The 25070-nt window shown below is 38.9% G+C and overlaps 1 protein-coding gene across 3 annotated transcripts in view; it reads left to right on the top strand.

The window, feature by feature from the left end:
* pcnx1 (pecanex 1) overlaps positions 1-25070 on the top strand; it is a 116867-nt gene that overhangs the window by 44516 nt on the left and 47281 nt on the right. Inside the window, exons 7-11 of one of the 3 annotated variants that reach the window (XM_062041257.1) lie at positions 2024-2153; positions 11880-12073; positions 20339-20432; positions 20681-20738; positions 22526-22743. In XM_062041257.1, the coding sequence (XP_061897241.1) occupies positions 2024-2153; positions 11880-12073; positions 20339-20432; positions 20681-20738; positions 22526-22743 (694 nt within the window). Of the gene's footprint in view, positions 1-2023; positions 2154-11879; positions 12074-20338; positions 20433-20680; positions 20739-22510; positions 22744-25070 lie in introns of all 3 variants that reach the window. The other 2 variants (XM_062041256.1, XM_062041258.1) reach the window with 2 other exon arrangements.

Here is a 25070-nt window from a genome sequence, read left to right as displayed (position 1 = left end):
TTAGACGGAACATTGCTCTTTTGTGCTGAAAAATAGTTTTTAGTTCAGAGAGCGAACGGTGATTCTTATCCATTTTCTACCGCTTGTCCCTTTTGGGGTGGCGGGGGGGTGCTGGAGCCTATCTCAGCTGCATTCGGGCGGAAGGCGGTGTACACCCTGGACAAGTCGCCACCTCATCGCAGGGCCAACACAGATAGACAGACAACATTCACACTCACATTCACACACTAGGGCCAATTTAGTGTTGCCACTTATCTACTTACAATTTTAACTAGAAAGCGATTGCTGCTTCCTGGCGTGATGTCACATGTCCTAAACGGTGTGTTTTGGCCTCCCACATCTCTTTCTCTAGAAAAGTATTTGTATGCAGACAAGGATATTTAACTAATAGTGTTGGATAAGATGTTTCTTTATTGGGGATGTGCTCTCCGGGACCCACTACAGTCAGACACAAAGCTCTCAAAGGTGCTGCTTTGCCCTGGAGGTGTATCTCTTTTTGCTGGCAAAGGTAATAATTAGAGATGTCCGATAATGGCTTTTTTGCCGATATTCCGATGTTGTCCAACTCTTAATTACAGATTCCGATATCAACTGATACCGATATATACATTCGTAGAATTAACACATTATTATGCCTAATTTTGTTGTGATGCCCCGCTGGATGCATTAAACAATGTAACAAGGCTTTCCAAAATAAATCAACTGAAGTTATGGAAAAAAATGCCAACATGGCACTGCCATATTTATTATTGAAGTCAGAAAATGTGTGTTTTTTTTTTAACATGCCTCAAAACAGCAGCTTGGAATTTGGGACATGCTCTCTCAGGGAGAGCATGTCCCAAAGGAGGTTGAGGTGGGCGGGGGTGGGGTTCAGGTGGGGGGTAGGGGGTAGCGGGGGATGTATATTGTAGCGTCCCGGAAGAGTTAGTGCTGCAAGGGGTTCTGGGTATTTGTTATGTTGTGTTACGGTGCGGATGTTCTCCCGAAATGTGTTTGTCATTCTTGTTTAGTGTGGGTTCAAAGTGTGGCGCATATTTGTAACAGTGTTAAAGTTGTTTATACGGTCACCCTCAGTGTGACCTGTATGGCTGTTGACCAAGTATGCCTTGCATTCACTTGTGTGTGTCAAAAAGCCGTAGATATTATGTGATTGGGCCGGCACGCAAAGGCAGTGCCTTTAAGGTTTATTGGCGCTCTGTACTTCTCCCTACGTCCGTGTACACAGCGGCGTTTTAAAAAGACATACATTTTACTTTTTGAAATCGATACCGATAATTTTGAAACCGATACCGATAATTTACGATATTACATTTTAAAGCATTTATCGGCCGATAATATCGGCAGTCCGATATTATCGGACATCTCTAGTAATAATCCTTCCGCAGGTTCACTTACAGAAACTTTCTTACGGTTTTTACTTCCTCTATTTAGTCAAGTTTGATGTCCTGTCGGCCGAGCCAAGCCAAGGACCTCACTAAACAATCCAATCTCTACCGTGTTGACTTGTTTATCAGAGTGCTTAAGCCTTTTTTTGGGGAGGGGATGGGGTGGCAAATGAGGTCATCCATCCATCCGTTTTCTACCGCTTTTTCCTCTCGGAGTCGCAGGGAGGCTGGGGTCTATCCCAGCTGCAGTCGGGCAGAAGGCAGGGTGCACCCTGGACAAGTCGCCACCTCATCGCAGGGCCAGCACAGATAGACAGATAACATTCACACTGAAACTCACACACTAGGGCCAATTTTAGTGTTGCCAATCAGCCTATCCCCAGGTGCATGTCTTTGGAAGTGGTACCTGGAGAGAACCCACGCAGAAAGACTGTATTCCTTTTATAAGTGTCTGAAAGAATCACCTTATAGCGGCTATATTTACATCGTGGGACGTTACACTGTTTATTTTTCTTTTCGAAAAATGCCATAGATTCGACTGATTGGCAAAATCTAACTGATCCGATTCCGAAGTTGAAGACAACCCAAGCAAAAACGTTCACTCTGACCGGCCGAAATCATGTCTCTCACCATCACAGCCCCGGGCGGCGAGGAGACGGTGGTATTTCGGCGTGAACGTAGCACGTTTCGCCGGCAGGCGGTGCGGCGGCGGCACAACGCCGGGAGTAACCCCACGCCGCCCTCCTCCCTCATTGGATCTCCTCTCAGGTACGACTTGGAGCATGGAGGACCTCTTTGTGGCCTGGTATGAGCATGTTGCCAGCTCTCGCCTCTCTTACTTTTGAATTATGTTTGCTACTATATATTTTTTTCATCCTGGAGGGGAACTTTTTAACATCATCTTCTGGCGTGCATGTTACATTACATCATTGTCACGCCGTGTTTTTCCTGCTTTGCATGAGATCCCTTTCATCCTGGCCTGCTCCCCACCACCACCACCACCACCAGAAATCTTCTTAGCGTTGTAAATGCTGCCATGTCCTCCTTTAAATAACACGTTTTGAATCGTGGACCAAATAATGGAGTCCTTTGAGAGTTGCCAGGCCCGGCTAATCGAGCCCATCTCCTCAGCACTGCTCATGATTGGCTCAATAACTTATTCAAGATCTTCTTTTTTTAAGATGAGAATTTATACACACTTTGATGTGTGTTTTTAAACGAGACACATGGTTTGCACAATAGTCTTTGTGCTCAAAATACCCAGTAATGCATTTTTCCTTTGTTAGCAAATAGTTCCAATGTATTCCCGACTTGTTGTGCGTTCAAATCTTGCACAATGAACCCATTGGACAGAGTTGGTGGTTCTTCAAGAACAGAACACCCACTCAACATGTACTAAAAGTGTCATGAAGCCGTCTGTGTTAGAGGTCTTCAAAAACCACAGTACTGTAAAGCTAAATGTTTACGGTCCGCATGCCAAGAGCTTGTGAGTAGGGATGGGTACCGAATTCGGTTCTTTTATAGGCGCCGACTAAATTCCGTCAATACTACAGAGTATCGATTCACGTAAATTAAACGGTGCAATATTTCGGTACCTTAATGCACGTGACGTCACGTCCGTTTGCAGACTTGTCACTTGTTCCAGACTAAACTCCAGCTGAAGGAAACAATCACTCAAGCTGCACTAAGGGCGGACTTAACCAAACACCCTCTAAGTCAGTGTTTTTCAACCAGTGTGCCGTGAGATACAGTCTGGTGTGCCGTGGGAGATTATTTAATTTCACCTATTTGGGTTAAAAATATTTTTTGCAAACCAGTAATTATAGTCTGCAAATTATGTGTTGTTGAGTGTCGATGCTGTCTAGAGCTCGGCAGAGTAACCGTGTAATACTCTTCCATATCAGTAGGTGCCACAGGTAGCTGATTGCTTTGTAGATGTCGGAAACAGCGGGAGGCAGTGTGCAGGTAAAAAGGTGTCTAATGCTTAAACCATATTTGCCAACCCTCCTGTTTTTAGCGGGAGAATCCCGATATTCAGCGCCTCTCCCGACAACCTCCCGGCAGAGATTTTCTCCCGACAAACTCCCGGTATTCAGCCGGAGCTGGAGGCCACGCCCCCTCCAGCTCAATGCGGACCTGAGACTGAGTGGCGACAGCCTGTTCTCACGTCCGCTTTCCCACAAAATAAACAGCTTGCCTGCCCAAAGACGTCATAACATCTAGGGCTTTTATAGAGTGCACAACTGCGCACACAACAAGGAGACGAAGCCGAAGAACGAGGAAATTACAGACATGGCGGCCGAAATGATATACTCATCATGAACGGAGAAGTTAAACAGGACAATACTGCCATCTAATGGATAGCCACTGGAACACTGAAATTCAAGTATTTTATTTTTTTTTCTATGTAAGGAAAATAAAATATATATATGTATAGCTAGAATTCACTGAAAGTCAAGTATTTCATTCATATATATATATATATATATATATATATATATATATATATATATATATATATATATATATATATATATATATATATATATATATATATATATATATATATATATATATATATGAAATACTCGAGTTGGTGAATTCTAGCTGTAAATAACCCGATATTGGAGGTCTCAAGGTTGGCAAGTATGGCTTAAACCAAAAATAAACAAAAGGTGAGTGCCCCTAAGAAAAGGCATTGAAGCTTAGGGAAGGCTATGCAGAACAAAACTAAAACTGAACTGGCTACAAAGTAAATGCTGGACGACAGCAAAGACTTACTGTGGAGCAGAGACGGCGTCCACAAAGTACATCCGAACATGACAATGTCCCCACAAAGAAGGATAAAAACAACTGAAATATTCTTGATTGCTAAAACAAAGTAGATACGGGAAATATCGCTCAAAGGAAGACATGAAACTGCAACAGGGAAATATATAAAAAAGAGAAAAAGCCACGAAAATAGGAGCGCAAGACAAGAACTAAAACACCTCACACAGGAAAACACCAAAAAACTCAAAATAAGTCGCAGCGTGATGTGACAGGTGGTGACAGTACACCTACTTTGAGACAAGAGCTATAGTGATGCATGGTTCGTTATGGTTTAAATTCATATCCTACAATTGCGACAAAATTTTTTTACTGTCAACTTAAGTTTCGTTTTTTAATGATTTCTGCTGGTGGTGTGCCTCTGGATTTTTTCAACACAAAAAATGTGCCTTGGCTCAAAAAAGGTTGAAAAACACCGCTCTAAGTAATGTTGCAATTTTCAATGCCAACAAAGCAAGTATGCTTGGTAGAAAATGCTCCAACGTAAAGTTCATTCTTCCAAAATGCACTAGCCTGATGCTAATTTACATTGGATTTACCATAGACAAGCTACTATTAGCATTAGCGATTATACAAGGCAATTTTAACACCTCCAAATTAGGTAATAAAAAATACAACTAAGCTGAATGTTAAAATCAAACCGCTGTTGTGTAATAAGCACAACACTTACAGTATAAACACTTTGAAAGGCGCAACATAACACATTCAGCTTCCTGGAAAAGCTGCTTTCGGGTTAGACAACATACCATAGATATTCCAGAGCCCGACATAGTCTATACACCACTGCCATCTAATGTCTTGGAAGTGCAACTGCATTGCAAATGAGACTCAAATCTTTTAAGAAAATGCAACAACTGGACAGCACAGTTTTTTTAAATGTTACATATATATATATATATATAAAAAAAGTTATATTATAAAACAGTTGACATTTATTAATACCGAAAATGTCTACCATTGAGTACAGCTATCGATTCCCAGGTACCCGGAATGGGTACCGTATCGGTTCAAATGTGAACGATACCCATCCCTACTTGTGAGGATGTCTCGTTCTGCTTGACTCTTGTTTGGCAGCTGAGAAACTTCTAATTTTTTAGTTGCCTGTATCCATCTTTGTAACCTCACAAAAGACAACAGGCAAGAAAACATTATTGTGTCAATGCCTCGAAGTATTCACACTTACCGGTACGCAATTCTCCACTAAAATGTATCTATTCTTATTCTTCCTTAGCGTTTTTTGACGCCCTCTTACTTCCACATTTTTAATACGATTTCAACCATTCCAACTTCAAAATGTTCAGCCTGTTCAGAACACGTGGGCTCGCCATCAACATTTCTCAAAAAAATTTCAGAGTTTCCCCAAATTCCCAGTTTTTGAATGGGCCATTTTTCAAACTTCCACAACTCCCACATTTTTCAACCATTCAAACCATTGCGCCTCAAACCCATTCCACTCATCCTGGAAATGTCAACTATCATAATTCCAAGTTCCAAAAAATTCCAAGAATTCCCGGTTTTCCAAGTCCTATTTCCACCCTTTTTAGCTAACTTTGTACTTTAACCTTATTACCATGGATTCCGTTACTTGGCGCCATTTTAAAAGTAAGCTACCTTTCACATGCAAGCATGCTAATGTGAGCTAATTTTGTACGTACTAATCATGAATTCCGTTACTTGTTGCCATCTAGAAGTATGTTTGCTGTTTTCCTGTTACCGTGCTAACATTTTTAGTAGCATTTTCGCTATTTTCGTTTTTTTAACCTAATAACCATGCATTCCCTGACTTGGGGCCATCTACAAAGTATGCTAGCGCTTCACCTGATAGCGTGCTGATGTTTGCATGCTAACTTTAGTACGCTAACGTTTTATGCTAGCATTTTAGCTAATTTTGTACATTTTAACCTAATAAACATGGATTCCGTTACTTGCCGCCATCTTAGAAGTATGTTCGCTCTTCCACTACTATCATTAGGGTAAAGTGTAAGCATGCTAGCATTGTAGCTAATTTTGCACATTTTCACGGATTTCATTACTTGGCGCCACAATCTTAGAAGTATGCGAGCTGTTCCCTTGTTAGCATGCTAACTTTTTATGCCAGCCTTTTAGTTAATGCCATATATTTAGAGCAAACAATTATAGTCTGTCACTTTGTAACCTTTTGCGGTATGCCAACTCTTCTAACTATACCAACAGTTAGCATTTCAAGATACATACTACATTTCAGTACAGCTTTGGCTCTTCACCTCTCAACCCCTTTTTAACCTTTAAACTATATCAACTTTCACACCATTTCTACATTCCACTAGAATTTCAGTTTAACGTCAGCTCTTCAACATTCAAGCCATTTCGACATTCGAACCGTTTCAACATTCAAACTATTCTTACATTAATTCTACAGTCCATCAGCATTTCAGTTCAGCTTCAGCGTTGGAGCATTCACACGCAATTCCTACTGAAATTGCTTCATCTACCGTATTTTTCGGAGTATAAGTCGCTCCGGAGTATAAGTCCCACCGGCCGAAAATGCATAATAAAGAAGGAAAAAAACATATGTAAGTCGCACTGGAGTATAAGTCGCATTTTTTGGGGAAATGTATTTGATAAAACCCAACACCAAGAATAGACATTTGAAAGGCAATTTAAAATAAATAAAGAATAGTGAACAACAGGCTGAATAAGTGTACGTTATATGAGGCATAAATAACCAACTGAGAACGTGCCTGGTATGTTAACGTAACATATTATGGTAAGAGTCATTCAAATAACTATAACATATAGAACATGCTATACGTTTACCAAACAATCTGTCACTCCTAATCGCTAAATCCCATGAAATCTTATACGTCTAGTCTCTTACGTGAATGAGCTAAATAATATTATTTGATATTTTACGGTAATGTGTTAATAATTTCACACATAAGTCGCTCCTGAGTATAAGTCGCACCCCCGGCCAAACTATGAAAAAAACTGCGACTTATAGTCCGAAAAATACGGTAGTTACTATGAACTTTTCTTTATGTAAACACAAATATTTGTTGAGTGGCGCCTCTAAGGTCAAAAACAAGCTTTAAATCTGTTCCGGGTGGTTAAACTTCCTAACATTCTTAACGGGCACATGTGTAGGCGGTGTTAATAGTTCAAATATGAGGGGAATATTGACTTTGATAACAAATGAGTTATTTTGCAGTAATTAAAAGTCTGCCAGGAAAGCACAGCAGACCATCAAAAGTCAAACGCAGGCCATTCCAGAACACAGCTCCGATTTATTCGTAATTATTTATTTATAAGAAATGCAAATACAAAATGATCTGTTCCATGATCAAATTGTCATCTTCATAAAACTATTTACCAGATGAACGATAAACTGTACTGGCAATGTTTTAAGTAACATTTTATCATACAGGCACGGGCAATACTGCTGGTAATAAAAACTATAAACAAAAAAAAATACATATACAACAATAGGGATGTGTAACGAATAACGATATAATGATAAATTGCGATAAACCTCCCCACGGTCAATATAACGAACTCACAGACCGGTGACACTGCTCATTTACTAGAACCAAGTTAGCGCGAGCTATCTTAAGTACTAACATTAATACAAGAGACATGAACTTTTTTCTAGATTAAAAAAAACATTCCCCAATCTAAAGTTGTACAAAGACATTACTGTCTGAGCAACTAAGATATTCAATTGTGTACATTAAACCGACTCACTGCCTGTGCTCTCTTTGCACAGAGCGATCTATACTCGAAGCAATATAACAGGGAGTGAATTTGCGTGACATTTTATAAACCGCACGTGACTCACCCAACACACGTTTTTTTCTTCATTAAAAGAACACTATGTTTATCTTCTTCCTGTTTACCGTATTTTTCGGACTATAAGTCGCACCGGAGTATAAGTCGCACCGGCCGAAAATGCATAATAAAGAAGGAAAAAAAACATATATAAGTCGCACTGGAGTATAAGTTGCATTTTTGGGGGAAATTTATTTGATAAAAGCCAACACCAAGAATAGACATTTGAAAGGCTAATTTAAAATAAATAAAGAATAGTGAACAACAGGCTGAATAAGTGTACGTTATATGAGGCATAAATAACCAACTGAGAACGTGCCTGGTATGTTAACGTAACATATTATGGTAAGAGTCATTCAAATAACTATAACATATAGAACATGCTATACGTTTACCAAACGATCTGTCACTCCTGATCGCTAAATCCCATTAAATCTTATACGTCTAGTCTCTTACGTGAATGAGCTAAATAATATTATTTCATATTTTACGGTAATGTGTTAATAATTTCACACATAAGTCACTCCTGAGTATAAGTCGCACCCCGGCCGAACTATGAAAAAAAAACTGCGACTTATAGTCCGAAAAATACGGTAATATGTAAAAGTTTTAAATACTCAAATAAAAATAATATTACTCTTAAGTAGCCAGAACAATATTATTATGTAAGATATTTCTTCTGCCAAGAAAGTATATTGTGTGGCTATTTATTTATTGGAATTAAAAATTTTTTAAATAAAACTTGTTTATAATAAGTCTGTATGAGTACCGGTACTTTTTGAGCACATTCAACAATACAGTGATAATAATGATGATCGTAATATCTTTGGTGACAATAACCGTGATGTTATGAAATGTTTATATCGTTATATCCCTATATAACACATTTTTTTTATTCATCATTAAAATAACACTATGTTTATTTTCTTCCGGTTTAATTTGTAAAAGTTTTAAATACTCAAATAAAAATAATTTTACTCTTAAGTAGCCGGAACAATATTATTGTATATTTCTTCTGCCAAGAAAGTATATTGTGTGGTTATTTATTTATTGGAATTAATTTTTTTAAATAAAACTTGGTTATAATAAGTCTGTATGAGTACCGGTACTTTTTGAACACATTCAACAATACAGTGACAATACAGGGATAATAATGATAATCGTAATAACTTTGGTGACAATAACCGTGATATTTATATCCCTATATAACAAAAAAATTGTTTTCTTTATCATTAAAAGAACATTGTTTATCTTCTTCCGGTTTAATTTGTAAAAGTTTTAAATACTCAAATAAAAATAATTGTACTCTTAAGTAGCCAGAACAATATCATTATATAACATATTTATTCTGCCAAGAAAGTATATTGTGTGGTTATTTATTTATTGGAATTTACATTTTTAAAATAAAACTTGGTTATGTTAAGTCTGTATGAGTACCGGTACTTTTTGGAGGACATTCGACAATACAGTGATAACGATAATCGTAATAACTTTGGTGACAATAACCGTGGTGATATGAAATTTTCATATCGTTAGACACCTATATAACAAAAAAAAAGTCTTCATCATTAAAAGAACACTATGTTTATCTTCTTCCGGTTTAATTGGTAAACGTTTTAAATACTCAAATAAAAATAATATTACTCTTAAGTAGCCAGAACAATATTATTATATATTTCTTCTGCCAAGAAAGTATATTGTTTGGCTATTTATTTATTGGAATTTAAATTTTTAAAATAAAACTTTGTTATAATAAGTCTGTATGAGTACCGGTACTTTTTGAGCACATTCAACATTACAGTGACAATACAGTGATAATAATGATAATCGTAATAACTTTGGTTATATTGGTGATATTATGAAATTTTCATATCGTTATATCCCGATACAACAATATTGTAAAATAAACTATATATATTAAGCTTGAAAGAATGACTACGGTTTCTAAAGGTGATTTAACGTCACATTCTTGCCATCAAAGTGTAAAATTAAGTTAAGTACACAAATTAAACGGTAAAGATAACAATGCGTATGTTAAGGCTACCTACAGTATTTTTCGGAATATAAGTCGCAGTTTTTTTCATAGTTTGGCCGGGGGTGCGATTTATACTCTGGAGCGATTTATGTGTGAAATTATTAACACATTACCATAAAATATCAACTAAAAATTATTTATCTCATTCACGTAAGAGAGTAGATGTACCGGTAGAAGAGGAAGCGGCGCATTGTCTACCTTTGGAGTTGGCAGAGTTGTCTAGAAGCGACACTGAGGAAGAAGATTTCATCGGATTTAGCGATTAGGAGTGACAGATTGTTTGGTAAACGTATAGCATGTATAGCATGTTCTATGTTATAGTTATTTGAATGACTCTTACCATAATATGTTACGTTAACATACAAGGCACGTTCTCAGTTGGTTATTTATGCATCATATAACGTACACTTATTCAGCCTGTTGTTCACTATTCTTTATTTATTTTAAATTGCCTATCAAATGTCTATTCTTGGTGTTGGATTTTATCAAATACATTTCCCCAAAAAATGCGACTTATACTCTAGTGCAGGCCTGGGCAATTATTTTACTCGGGCGGCCAGATTTAGATAAAAAAGTGTGTCTGGGGGCCGGTATATCTATTTTTAGGAACACTAATACAAAACCTCACAATAATGATTGAAAGCTAAAAACGTTATGACAGACCGCCTTAAAAAACGGAATGGAGTTTGACATTTTTTTACTGAATGAGACACCCAGAATGAACATGAAAATAAAGAATGTGGGATTTACAATATTAACTATTAATGATAAAACACTGAATATTGACAACATATTTTACAATCAACCAAAATGCAACAAACATAGTGAAAAAAAACCCCACCTACAATCTGAGATATCTCATAGTGACCATAGTAACTAATTAGATGACCATAGTAACTAATTAGATGAACATATTAACTAGTATATGATGCAGATTCCAAGCATTGAAAGAGTTAGTATAGTTGAAGACTTACGGTCATTAGAAAACATCACTTCACATTGTAATGGCAGCTACACTTTCCATCTTAAACCTCTAAAACAATTATTTGGGAATGTCCGGCGGGTCAGATTGAAAATCTCAACGGGCCGCATGTGGTCCCTGGGCGTTAATTTGCCCAGGTCTGCTCTAGTGCGACTTATATATGTTTTTTTCCGTCTTTATTATGCATTTTCGGCCGGTGCGAATTATACTCCGAAGCGATTTATAATCCGAAAAATACGGTAATTTACATGACTTCTTAGGTTCTGCTCGTTGAGTCTGCAGAAAATGCCCCAAAAGCCAAAGAAAAAGCAGAACACCTTCCAAAATTGTAGAATCTTGGGGACGTTGTTGGACTTTGAAAGTTACACTGTAGCAAGTTTACAAAAGCAGGACCTCAAAGATGGCAGCCACAGTAGCTAAAAGCCCCACCCATTCCATTTGTGCCGTTTACGGCAGTGGTCCCCAACCATCGGGCCGCACAAGAAATTTAAAAAAAAATAAAATAATTTTTTTTAATTTTTAAAAAAAATTAAATCAACATAAAAAACACAATATATACATTGTATATCAATATAAATCAATACAGTCTGCAGGTATACAGTCCGTAAGCACACATGATTGTATTTCTTTATGGAAAGAAAAAAAAAGAAAAAAAAAATTTCTTTTTTTTTTACATTTTTTTTTTATTTGTCCCCACCGGTCCGTGGGACAAATTTTCAAGCGTTTACCGGTCCGCAGCTACAAAAAGGTTGGGGACCACTGGTTTACGGTACTCTCCCACATGACCTTCCTCAACCTCCAGTGCTTCTCATCTTCTTCCAACCCCTCCCCCCTCTCCCCACAGTCTTCAGGAGGCCCTAAGCCAGGCCTCCCAGTCTTGCGCTTCCCAGGTGAAAAGTCAGCCATCTCGAACCTCGTCCCAGGTGACAGTGCTGAGCACGAGCGCCTCCCTGCTGGCCAGGAACGGAAGCACGCACCTGGACGGCTCTCAGGACAAGGCCTCGACTGTCGGCGCCACCAGCTTGCAGGACGACCTCGGTAGGGAGCGCAGGCGTGAGGTGTTTCACCCGGGGAGAGACTTACGCCAGCGACCGTGTGGCGTCGCGAGTGTGCTAGATAAGGCAGAGTTGCATGTTGATGCTTTCATGTCCTGGTTTCCTCTGTGCTGATGCAAAGTGAATGAGTTGTTGCAGTAGTGTAGCTTATTATTACCTTTTTTTTGGCTCACGCTCTATGTTGTATTGATCAGAGTGTAGCAGTCAGTCAGACTGACGCCATTCCTCCTAGCCCAGCGCGTGTTATCTATGCTCCATTTATCATGTCTGTGTGATATCTCGTCTACAGCCGTGACTCTAGGATGAGCACGGCAGCCTTTGTTTTCTGTCCTCCATTCCTGCAGTCGACGCTCATGAATAGGAATCGATATGTCAGTCCTATTACACCAGGCCTGGGCAATTATTTTGACTCGGGGGGGGCCAAATTTAGAGGAAAAAAATGTGCCTGGGGGCCAGTATATCTATTTTTAGGAAAACTAATACAAAACCTCACAATAAAGTCTGATTGAATGCTAAAAATGTAGTGACAGACCGCCTTAAAAACGTAATGGAATTACATTTTTTTCTACGGACGATAAAACCCTGAATATTGACAACATATGAACGTCACACCCCCTCTCAATCGACATATTTTACAATCAAGCCAAATGCAACAAACACAGCGAAATATGAACGTGAAGGGTAAAAAAACAAAAAACATCTACAATCTGATACATCTGATATATCACTAAGCTTTAGAACAGTGGTTCTTAACCTTGTTGGAGGTACCAAACCCCACCAGTTTCATATGCGCATTCACCGAACCCTTCTTTAGTGAAAAATAAAATGGGTTTTTTTTCAAATTCAAGACAAAGTTATATGTTTTTGATAACACTTTAGTATGGGGAACATATTCTAAGTAACAAACACTTAATTTAGAGTTATTTGGACAATAGGGGAACATATTCTAAGTAATAAAGACTTAATTTAGAGTTATTTGGTTAGGGTCAGGGTTAGAGGGTTAGGGTTATAATAAGGCCATGTCGAATGAAGCATTAATAAGTACTTAATAATGACTAGTTAGGAGCCAATATGTTACTAATTTGCATGTTAATAAGCAACTAATTAATGGTGAATATGTTCCCCATACTGATTGATTGATTGATTGATTGAGACTTTTATTAGTAGGTTGCACAGTGAAGTACATATTCCGTACAATTGACCACTAAATGGTAACACCCGAATAAGTTTTTCAACTTGTTTAAGTCGGGGTTCACTTAAATTGATTCATGATACAGATATATACTATCATATATACTATCATCATAATACAGTCATCACACAAGATAATCAAAGTGTTACCATGTTTTTTTACTGGTGCATAAAATGAACCGTGCATGAACATCACCTTGTTCAAACAACAAAACCAACACAGTGCATAAACTCACAACAAATGACACACCTGCAAACCAGTCAGCTGTTGCCGTATCCGTAATACGCCGATAGGGAGAAGTTTGTATTTACACGTTGAGTCGGGTGTGTTTTGACCTCCGCCTCACCAGACCCCTAGGGTTCGATAGAACCCAGGTTAAGAACCACTGCTTTAGAACTTTCTTGTAAAAAAATTCCTTCCACGTCTGTCCCTGACACCCACATTTCAGGCTGGCCACTCTGGAAACACTCTGTGGAAACGCTCCCCACCCACACTGCTTGGTGCCTCGTCTGACCTGCTGTAACGTAGATTACCATAGTAACTAGTAGGGTTGTACGGTATACGGGTATTAGTATAGTACCGCGATACTAATGAATCATATTCGGTACCATACCGCCTCTGAAAAGTACCTTAAGATTTTTTGTTAAAATAAAGCCAATAATGCAATTTTTTCTGGTCCCCTTTATTTAGAAAAGTATCAAAGTATCGAAATAATATTGGTATCAGGACACAAGTCACTAAAATATCATGCAAAAGCGTAGATTCCAACCATTGAAATGCGTTGTATAGTTCAAGACTTATGGTAATTAGAAAACATCACTGCACATCATAATGGCGGCTACAGTTTCCATCTTGAAGATCTAAAAAAAATATTTGGGAATGTCCGGCGGGCCAGATTGAAAAGCTTAACGGGCCGCATGTGAGCCCCCGGACCTTAATTTGCCCAGGTCTGTATTACACAATGCTGGGATTGTTCAAAACTGTCTGTTTAATATGTGCGCACATGATAGTCACCAGAGGTGTGGACTCGAGTCACATGACTTGGACTCGAGTCAGACTCGAGTCATGAATTTGATGACTTTAGACTCGACTTGACAAAATGTAAAGAGACTTGCAACTCGACTTAGACTTTAACATCAATGACTTGTGACTTCACTTGGACTTGAGCCTTTTGACTTGACATGACTTGCTACTTTCCCCAAAACCCAAAGATTAAAAAGTTATTTGGGAGCGCGCCGCTCCGTATTTTTCCTTTTCTTCGTCTGTCTATCAGCGTGTTGTTCCTGTCAGCGTGTGTGCTCTCAGTACAACAGCCAATCAAATTAGATCTACGCTGTTTTCATCACACAGCATTCATCCAATCAAATTGCAGGACAACCACCGAACAAGAGTTGTCAAACAATGCGGCAGAGAGAAACAATTATGCCAAAGTTGGTTTCGTTCGGGTATAAAAACTACGACTTGGTCAACAAAAAACGAATTGCCGTATGCAAATCACGCAGTTCGAATATTACAGACGGAGACGCAACAACTTCCAACTTCTTTCGACATTTGAAGTTGCACAAAGAAGGGTAAGTTTTGAATGTAAGATAACGTTTATTGGCTAAGTAACGTAACTTTTATTTGCTGTGTAGTTAAATCAGTGAGGCTGTAAACTCACTGCTAACGTCATAACCATAGACATCTTATAAGGGTACGCAGCATCGAGCGCTACTGCCTACTGGCGCAGACGAGACGCGGGGCCGCCATCTTGGAGTGGTGATCCGCTCCACTCAGCGCAATTCATTTGGCAGGAGCAATGAACTGTCAGCGCATTTAATTCATCTTACCTCACTGAATACCACTGATTTTCACGCGCTTTTTTGTCATACGTGTAGCTATGATAAAGGAAACATGTTTTGGCGTGTTTTATTACTCATAGTTTGCTTAACAGTAATATAATATTCTTATACGCTATAAGTGACCAGAAATGTATGAATACATTATATATATACATATATATATATATATATATATATATATATATATATATATATATATATATATATATATATATATATATTATATATATATATATATCTTATAGACTGTATCTCTGTTGCTGCAGCAGCAGAGAGTCTGTCTTGGCACTTTGTATTGATATTTTGTATTACATTCTTCCCTTAAATGATCATGTTTGCAGTCATTGTTTTATATGTATTTTTTATGTATGTCGCTTTGGATAAAAGCGTCTGCCAAAGACTTCAACATAAACATATATAAACACCTGAAAGTCTTTATCAGCTAAAACCACCAATCTGTTTCACTGGATTCAGAATAAAACCAAATGTTGTCTTACCCAACAATGTTAGTATTTGAATATTGTTACTTGAAGACTTATTCCTGGTTACAATTATACTGTTAAGAAAGTATTGTCTTATATTTTGCCTAAAATGAGAATGCATCATAATCAGTGGCGGCTGGTGAATTTTGTTTTAGGTGGGGCTGAAAGTTTGTAAACCAAACCCCTGTAGGGGGTCAACCTCCCCCAGAAGATTTCTTTGTGATTTTCACATACAAATATTGAAGATCTTTGCTCCTTCTCAACTCTGTGGTAATATTATTTTCATAAAATACAACCAATAGTACATTAATGTTAAATCTTACTTGTGAAAAGTAATCCCCCGATTCCTATTTTCAACAGTCCGCTCATTTGAGTAGGAAAACGCTGAACACCATCTTTATTTTCTACCTGTCAACTGTCACTACTTCAAGATGGCGGCCAAATTGCTCGCGTCACAGCAACCAATGCTGCTTCTACTTATAAGATGTCTATGGTTATAACGTCATTGCAAACACGGCAATCTGTTGCGTCCACTGCAGTTCGCTACCTTATTCATACTTTTTGCCAAGTGATTTTTTTAAGCAGGGTTGCATGAGGTACCTAGACAAAACGTTACGTTAGTCAATGTATCACACACAGTAACGTAACGTTAAAATGTATACTATATTAACAATACGTGTACATATTGCATAGGGCCCTGACATCTAAAAAGTACAACTCTGTTCATTGTTTTGTTCATGTTTTTGTTATGTTTTTCATATGTACGCACACATAAACACACATACAGTATGAGATGAGATCAATGAGATAAGGTAAGAACAGGATAGAAACTGCTGTGGAACTAGTTACAATGCAATATGCCATGGAAATACAATGTTAACACTTTTGTGCAAATAAGTACAGTTGCACTTGTTTTTTCAAATGTGTTTATTCTGTAAAAGAATGAGTTAAATGTTTAAAATTACTGGATAATAGTGCTATTATGAAGTGCAATGTCAGCACTTTTTTCCCCCTGCAATTTCAAATGCACTTGTTTTAATAAATAAATACAGCGTTTTAAAAGCATACACAATCTGTGTAAATATATTAGTCTGTGGTTAAAAGGACTTGAAAGGACTCGAAATTCAAAATGCAGGACTTGGGACTTGACTTGAGACTTCCCAGTCTCGACTTTGGACTTGACTCGGGACTTGCCTGTCTTGACTCGGGACTTGACTCGAGACTTGAGGGCAAAGACTTGAGACCTACTTGTGACTTGCAAAGCAATGACTTGGTCCCACCTCTGATAGTCACTGCATAACTATCTGGAGGACTGGCTTGCAGAAAAACACTGAGGTCAGGTCATGCATTATCAGCACAATTCCATGTTAAGAAAAACAAAATGATAACATCTTTGGCTGTAAAATCACAACGAGCCTAAATGAACTTTTCTCGTCCCTTAACAGCTGCAGTGTGTGGTCTACAAAAGCAAATACCCTCGGGCAGTTTTTAATTAGTGCCGACTCAAACAGCATTGACATTAACAGCTTTGGCTGTAGGCAACCTCCTGATGTACTTAATTTATTCTTTTTTTAATTAATGTCACAAGATGATGGTATCTGCATTGAAAATATCATGAGTCGTTGTCATCCTGAAGCTTTATCTACCACTGCATGCACTTTACAATGTCAGTTGCACGATTCAGCTGACAAACAGCGACTGTTTACAATCGTCAGACATTGACGTTAACAGCTGTGGCTGTAGGCAACCTCCTGCCAGTTTTTTTTTTTTTTTACTGTGTAATGAGTATCCAGTAGCTTTATTAGCTCTGCGTGCGCTTTAAAATGTTGCCGCTCAGCTGTTGGTGTGAAAAAGTTACTTACTAATCTTACATAAACCTGCTCAGCGGCCTTGTGGTTAGAGTGTCCGCCCTGAGACTGGAAGGTCGTGAGTTCAAACCCCGGCCGAGTCATACCAAAGACTATAAAAATGGGACTCATTGCCTCCCTGCTTGGCACTCAGCATCAACGATTAGAATTGGGGGTTAAAGCAACAAAATGATTCCCGAGCGCGTCCACTGCTGCTGCTCACTGCTCCCCTCACCTCCCAGGGGGTGAACACAGGGATGGGTCAAATGCAGAGGATAATTTCACCACACCTAGTGTGTGCGTGACTATCAGTGGTACTTTAACTTGAACTTACTAGTACTTGTCAGCACTATTAATACAGACCCATGCAAACTGCTGAGTCTGTATCTGCTATCACAGGGGTTAGGTTTTCTCCTCCCCTTTCCGGGGAGGAGTTACCCTTTGTATTGTATGATTTTTATGAATATTATATGCATATAAAGAAATAAGCCTGCCGCCACACACTGTACACAGCTTTCACACACTTATAAACTCTTCCTATGCTCTAAAAACACTTCATACACTCTAAAGCTTAAATCATTTTAACATGAACACCTAAATTGGTAATGTAACACTTTATACTTGTATTATAAATTATATTAATTATTTGCATATGTTATTATATAGTATATATAGTACAGGCCAAAAGTTTGGACACACCTTCTCATTTCAATGTGTTTTCTTTATTTTCATGACTATTTACATTGTGGATTGTCACTGGAGGCATCAAAACTATCACACCTGTGAAGTGAGAACCATTTCAGCCGACTACCTCTTGAAGCTCATCGAGAGAATGCCAAGAGTGTGCAAAGCAGTAATCAGAGCAAAGGGTGGCTATTTTGAAGAAACTAGAATATAAAACATGTTTTCAGTTATTTCACCTTTTTATTGTTAAGTACATAACTCTACATGTGTCCATTCATAGTTTTGATGCCTTCAGTGACAATCTACTATGTATATAGTCGTGAAAATAAAGAAAGCTCATTAAGTTATTGACCTTCTAATTACAATGGTTAAAAATACTACTTTAATAAAAAATATGTTTATTGCGTTATATTATTGCTATATATTATGATTACATTAGTGCTTAATTTGGCCACAGTTAATGTAAGCTTTATAAGTATTTACCATTATCATTGTCAAATTTAAATTAATTAATACCCTTTCAGTGGCCTAGTGGTTAGAGTGTCCGCCCTGAGATCGGTAGGTTGTGAGTTCAATCCCCGGCCGAGTCATACCAAAGACTATAAAAAAGGGACCCATTACCTCCCTGCTTGACACTCAGCATTAAGGGTTGGAATTGGGGGTTAAATCACCAAAAATGATTCCCGGGCGCGGCAACCGCTGCTGCCCACTGCTCCCCTCACCTCCCAGGGGGTGATCAAGGGTGATGAGTCAAATGCAGGGAATAATTTCGCCACACCTAGTGTGTGTGTGTGACAATCATTGGTACTTTAACGTTAACTTTAACTATGTTGTTGCAATGCTTTTGACTATATATAATAACGATCTGCAATAATATAGTAATAATAATAATATAGTAATAATAATAGTTATATTTGTTTTAAGTTGCATTAAAATGGCTTAAATTAGATTTGCTGTTACCTGCAGAAACCCTGTAAGTCCACTTTATTTATCGAATTGAAGGACGGCGTGGCGCGGTTTGGAGAGTGGCCGCGCCAGCAACCTGAGGGTTCCTGGTTCAATCCCCACCTTCTACCAACCTAGTCACGTCCGTTTTGTCCTTGAGCAAGACACTTCACCCTTGCTCCTGATGGGTCATAGTTAGGGCCTTGCATGGCAGCTCCCGCCATCAGTGTGTGAATGTGTGTGTGTGAATGTGGAAATAGTGTCAAAGCGCTTTGAGTACTTTGAAGGTAGAAAAGCGCTATACAAGTATAACCCATTTAAGTATTGGGACACCTGTTTGAGTTAATTTATACCAAATTCATCCTTCGTCAAACTGTTCCCACAAACTTCCACACTCAAAATTGCCTTGCTAAAATGAAGAACTATGATTATTATATATTTAGGGATGTGCCAATCGATATGCCACCGATCAGTATTGGACAATTTTGATATGATATGTAATAGCCATTGCTGATCAATGGCTTTTAATGGCGATCACAAACGCCCATCTCCTCTGGCTGACACTATTTATTTTTAGTCTTCCTGTTGACTAGCAAGCAGCTCATTGTGTATCTGCATACACAGCGTGAAAAAACCCCCATCTTAGTTAATAATAATCTCCTCCATTATAGCAAATAAACTGCATTACTTAGTATCTTAAGTATCACTGGAGCACGGGGCTACACATATCACACACCGAGAGCAAGCAGGAGCAGAATTGGAATCGGCAGAATAAAATCCCTGATTGGAACATCCCTAATATGTACAGTGCAGGCCAAAGGTTTGGACACACCTTCTCATTCACAACACAACTGATGGTCCCAACCCCATTGAAGTCCCAACTGTGAAGTGAAAACCATTTCAGCTGACTACCTCTTGAAGCTCATCGAGAGAATGCCAGGAGTGTGCAAAGCAGTAATCAGAGCAAAGGGTGGCTATTTGGAAGAAACTAAAATATAAAACATGTTTTCAGTTATTTCACATTTTTTGTTAAGTACATAACTCCACATGTGTTCATTCATAGTTTTGATGCCTTCAGTGACAATCTACAATGTAAATAGTTATGAAAATGCATTGAATGAGAAGGTGTGTCCAAACTTTTGGCCTGTACTGTATATATTATGATAGAATTCAGATGAATTGCTTTATTAAGAGCTACAGTATGTCGTGTAGTTTGATTCTCGCATGTTCACGTCTACTTGTGTGTTGTTTTTGAAGGAAAACTCACGCCCTCCTTGTACGAGGCTGCCGGCTGCGACATGTCCCTGGTCAATTTCGAGCCCGCGACCAGACGAGCCTCCAATAACATTTGGTAAGTGGCCACTTCGTTAGGTAAGTACGCACAATGGAACAAGAGCCAATACCAGAGCTGCGTCAAGATGGCGCATGGGGGTTTGTTTTGTCAGAGGCATTGATTGAGTTGCTTGAAGTTCACATGTAATATTTGGCAAAAAAACAGCTCTTGTTCTGAATTGTGCATGTGTACCTAATCTAATGACCAGTGTGTGCATTTTAGGTGACCGTAGAAAGATAATTGAATTTTAAATGTGCTGCTTGCAGGGACACTGACTCCCACCTCTCCAGTTCTACCTCAGTTCGTTTCTACCCTCATGACCTGGTGAGTAGCATTTTTGCACGATTTGGGGCTGCTTTCAATCCTTTTAAAGCAGTGTTTTTCAACCACTGTGCCGCGGCACACTAGTGATATTGTCTGGTGTGCCGTGGGAAATTATACAGCTTCATCTAATTGGTCCAAAAATATTTTTTGCAAATCAATAATTATAATAATGTGCCATTGTCTAGTGCAGTGTTTTTATTTTGAGTTGGTTGTTGTTTCCTGTGTGTAGTGCTTTAGTTCCTGTCTTGCGCTGTTATTTTGGTGACCCTTCCTGTTTTGTTGGTGTTCTCCTGTAGCAGTTTCATGTCTTCCTTTGAGTGCTATTGCCCGTACCTGCTTTGTTTTCGCAATCAAAACTATTGAAGTTGTGCGTACGCTATCCTTCTTTGTGGGGACATTGTTGATTGTCATGTCATGTACGGATGTACTTTGTGGACGCCGTCTCGTGCTCCACGCGCTGTAAGTCTTTGCTGTCGTCCAGCATTCTGTTTTTGTTTACTTTGTAACCAGTTCAGTTTTACTTTTGTTTTGCATAGCCATAAGACAAAAGGCAAGTCCCGCTAGGAAAAAGGCACTGAAGCATAGGGATGGCTATGCAAAACAAAAGCAAGACTGAACTGGCTACAAAGTAAACAAAAACAGAATGCTGGACTACAGCAAAAACTTAGTGTGTGGAGCAGAGACGGCGTCCACAAAGTACATCCGTACATGACATGACAATCAACAATGTTCCCACAAAGAAGGATAGCGTAAGCACAACTTTAAATACCGTATTTTTCGGACTATAAGTCACAGTTTTTTTCATAATTTGGCCGGGGGTGCGACTTAAACTCAGGAGCGACTTACGTGTGAAATGATTAACACATTACCGTAAAATATCAAATAATATTATTTAGTTCATTCACGTAAGAGACTAGACGTATAAGATATCATGGGATTTAGCGATTAGGAGTGACAGATTGTTTGGTAAACGTATAGCATGTTGTATATGTTATAGTTATTTGAATGACTCTTACCATAATATGTTACGTTAACATACCAGGCACGTTCTCGAGAAGTTGGTTATTTATGCCTCATATAACGTACACTTATTCAGCCTGTTGTTCACTATTCTTTATTTATTTTGAATTGCCTTTCAAATGTCTATTCTTGGTGTTGGCTTTTATCAAATAAATTTCCCCAAAAAATGCGACTTATACTCCAGTGCGACTTATATATGTTTTTTTTCCTTCTTTATTATGCATTTTCGGCCGGTGCGACTTATACTCCGGAGCGACTTATACTCCGAAAAATACGGTAGTCTTGATTACGAAAACAAAGCAGGTGCGGGCAATAGCACTCAAAGGAAGGCGTGAAGCTGCTACAGGAGAACACCAACAAAACAGGAAGGGTCTCCAAAATAACAGCGCAAGACAGGAACTAAAGCACTACACACAGGAAACAACAACCAACTCAAAATAAGGCACGACAACCTGGTGGAGTTTCATTTTATTAACCTTTTCTGCTGGTGGTTTGCCGCCGTATTTTTTTTTTTTTTTAAATGTGCCTTGGCTCAAAAAAGGTTGAAAAACACTGCTTTAAGGAAGATGGACCTGTATGTTCTGTCTCAAACAAACGGCGGTTGCTGGCGCTGTTGTGCAGTGACTACCCAGATGGCGAGGAGTGGGTGGTGGTCGCAGGCCAGAACGAAATAAAAACCCTTAAACACTGCTACTGCTTAATGTGCATTTTTCAATGTTGACGTGTTTTGACTCGCTCTGACCGTGAGGCAGCTCTCCCTCCCTCAGATCCGCCTGAACCGCCTCCTGACTATGGACCCAGAGCTTCTGGAGCAGCAGGATGCTGACCTGAGCCCGGAGCTACAGGATGCGCCGCTGGGCCAGGGTGACGCAGCGGCCCACGTGGCCGCTGGCAAAGCCAAGCAGTATTACCGCCTGTGGCTCATGCCTTACCTGTGGGTTGGCCTGCACTTTGATCGGCTCACGCTGCTGGCGCTGTTTGACCGGTGAGTATATGCATACAGTATATGTGTATTTATATGTGTATATGTATTTTTTTTTTTCTTAAAATCAACTGAGTGTTTGATTTCGGAGGCTATATGTAATTTATAAAAGTCTGATAGTAGCATCCAGCAGTTTTATTATTAGCTCTGCATGCACTTTAAAGTGTGGCTACTCTGCTGTTGTACTGTTGTTTACACCAAATCATAATTAATTAATAATAATAATAATAATAATACCTGAGATTTATATAGCGCTTTTCTAAGTACCCAAAGTCACTTTACATGTTAAAAACCCATCATTCATTCACACCTGGTGGTGGTAAGCTACTTTCGTAGCCACAGCTGCCCTGGGGTAGACTGACGGAAGCGTGGCTGCCAATTTGCGCCTACAGCCCCTCCGACCACCACCTATCATTCATTCAACATTCATTCACCGGTGTGAGCGGCACCGGGGGCAAGGGTGAAGTGTCCTGCCCAAGGACACAACGGCATGGTAAGAGGCGGGGATCGAACCTGCAGCCCTCAGGTTTCTGACACGGGCGCTCTACCCACTACGCCATGTCGCCCCATTAATTCATTAATTCACTTCCAAATCTCAATTTTTATTTATTCAGATTAAAATAAATCTATTCATAATTTTGAGAATTAAAACAATGTTTATTTCTTTTTAAGATTACATTTTTGGATTAAAAACATAAAACGGCAATTATTGATACTATTGCTTTTATTCATTTTTGGTTGTCCTTTTTGTGACTATTGTATTTGTATGTCTTCTAAATGGCTTTGTATTGTAAAGCTGGGATTGAGTTGGAGTTGGGGTTGCTTTATTTCAGGTGGGCGGGGTTGGGGGGGCGGGGTTTGGTGGTAGCGGGGGGTGTATATTGTAGTTAGTGCTGCAAGGGGTTCTGGGTATTTGTTCTGTTGTTTTACGGTGCGGATGTTCTCCCGAAATGTGTTTGTCATTCTTGTTTTTTGTGTGGGTTCACAGTGTGGCGCATATTTGTAACAGTGTTAAAGTTGTTTATACGGACACCCTCAGTGTGACCTGTATGGATGTTGATCAAGTATGCCTTGCATTCACTTGTGTGTGTGTATGTAAGCCGCATATATTATGTGACTGGGCCGGCGCACAGTTTATATGGAGGAAAAGCGGACGTGACGACAGGTTATGGAGGACGCTAAAGGCAGTGCCTTTAAGACACGCCCCTAATATTGTTGCTCGGGTGGAAATCGGGAGAATGGTTGCCCCGGGAGATTTTCGGGAGGGGCACTGAAATTTGGGAGTCTCCCGGGAAAATCGGGAGGGTTGGCAAGTATGCTGATGAGAGTATTTGGTAAGCCCCGTTTTGTCCTACTAATTTCAGCGATCCTTGAACTCACCGTAGTTTACATATACAACTTTCTCCGATGCTGCCACAGAAAAATTTGTTTTATGCCATTTCTTCTTTGTCTCATTTTGTCCACCAAATGTTTTATGCTGTGCGTGAATGCACAAAGGTGAGCTTTGTTGATGTTATGGACTTGTGTGGATTGCTTATCTGGCATATTTGGTCAATCCATGACCGCAAGCTAATCGATGCCAACATGCTATTTAGGCTAGCCATATGTACATATTCCACCATTATGCCTCGTTTGTAGTATATTTGAGCTCATTTAATTTCCTTTACTTATGTCCTCTGTGTGTTTAATTTATTTTTGCATGTCTCATGACACATTATATGTACAGTATGTAATATTGGCTGCATTTGTCATAGTTGTTTGTGTGCCATGTTCCAGACCACAGCAAACGCTACCCAGCTTGCAAAGATTGTAATAAATCCATTAGAAGAAGACAGCCTGCTGTTTCCTTTAACTTGGACACACACATCTATTCCTTTGGCCATTCTGAGCCAGTAATTTCCAGATTAGCCTCCATTTTAGTAATGATTTCCAATGTTACAAAAATGTGTAGAATAAAAATTAAAATACAAAATTTCTGTCAACGAAGATTTGCGTCAGCCTTTGATAGTAGGCTAATATAACTAATATAGACTTTTACATCCTGTGTTGTCTTCATTACAATACTTATAGAAGGCTTTTAATTTTTAGTGGCTCCAGACAGATTTTTTTTATTTTGTATTTTTGGTCCAATATGGGCTCTTTTAACATTTTGGGTTGCCGACCCCTGGTTTAGCCTGTGGAAGATTGTTGTAAAGCTGTTGTCATTCGATGGTATCTTTTCTTATTTTACGGACCTTTTTATTAATTCTCACAGTAATAAAAATACGGGAAAAGTGGGTCCCTAGACAGCTCAATACGGAACGCCTATTTCTGTTTCTTAATACGGGACG

The sequence above is a fragment of the Entelurus aequoreus genome, linkage group LG03 (assembly GCF_033978785.1).
Source record: "Entelurus aequoreus isolate RoL-2023_Sb linkage group LG03, RoL_Eaeq_v1.1, whole genome shotgun sequence".
Classification (NCBI taxonomy): domain Eukaryota; kingdom Metazoa; phylum Chordata; class Actinopteri; order Syngnathiformes; family Syngnathidae; genus Entelurus; species Entelurus aequoreus.
Note: the sequence above shows the minus strand (reverse complement) of the source record. Positions and strands in the feature narration are given on the sequence as shown.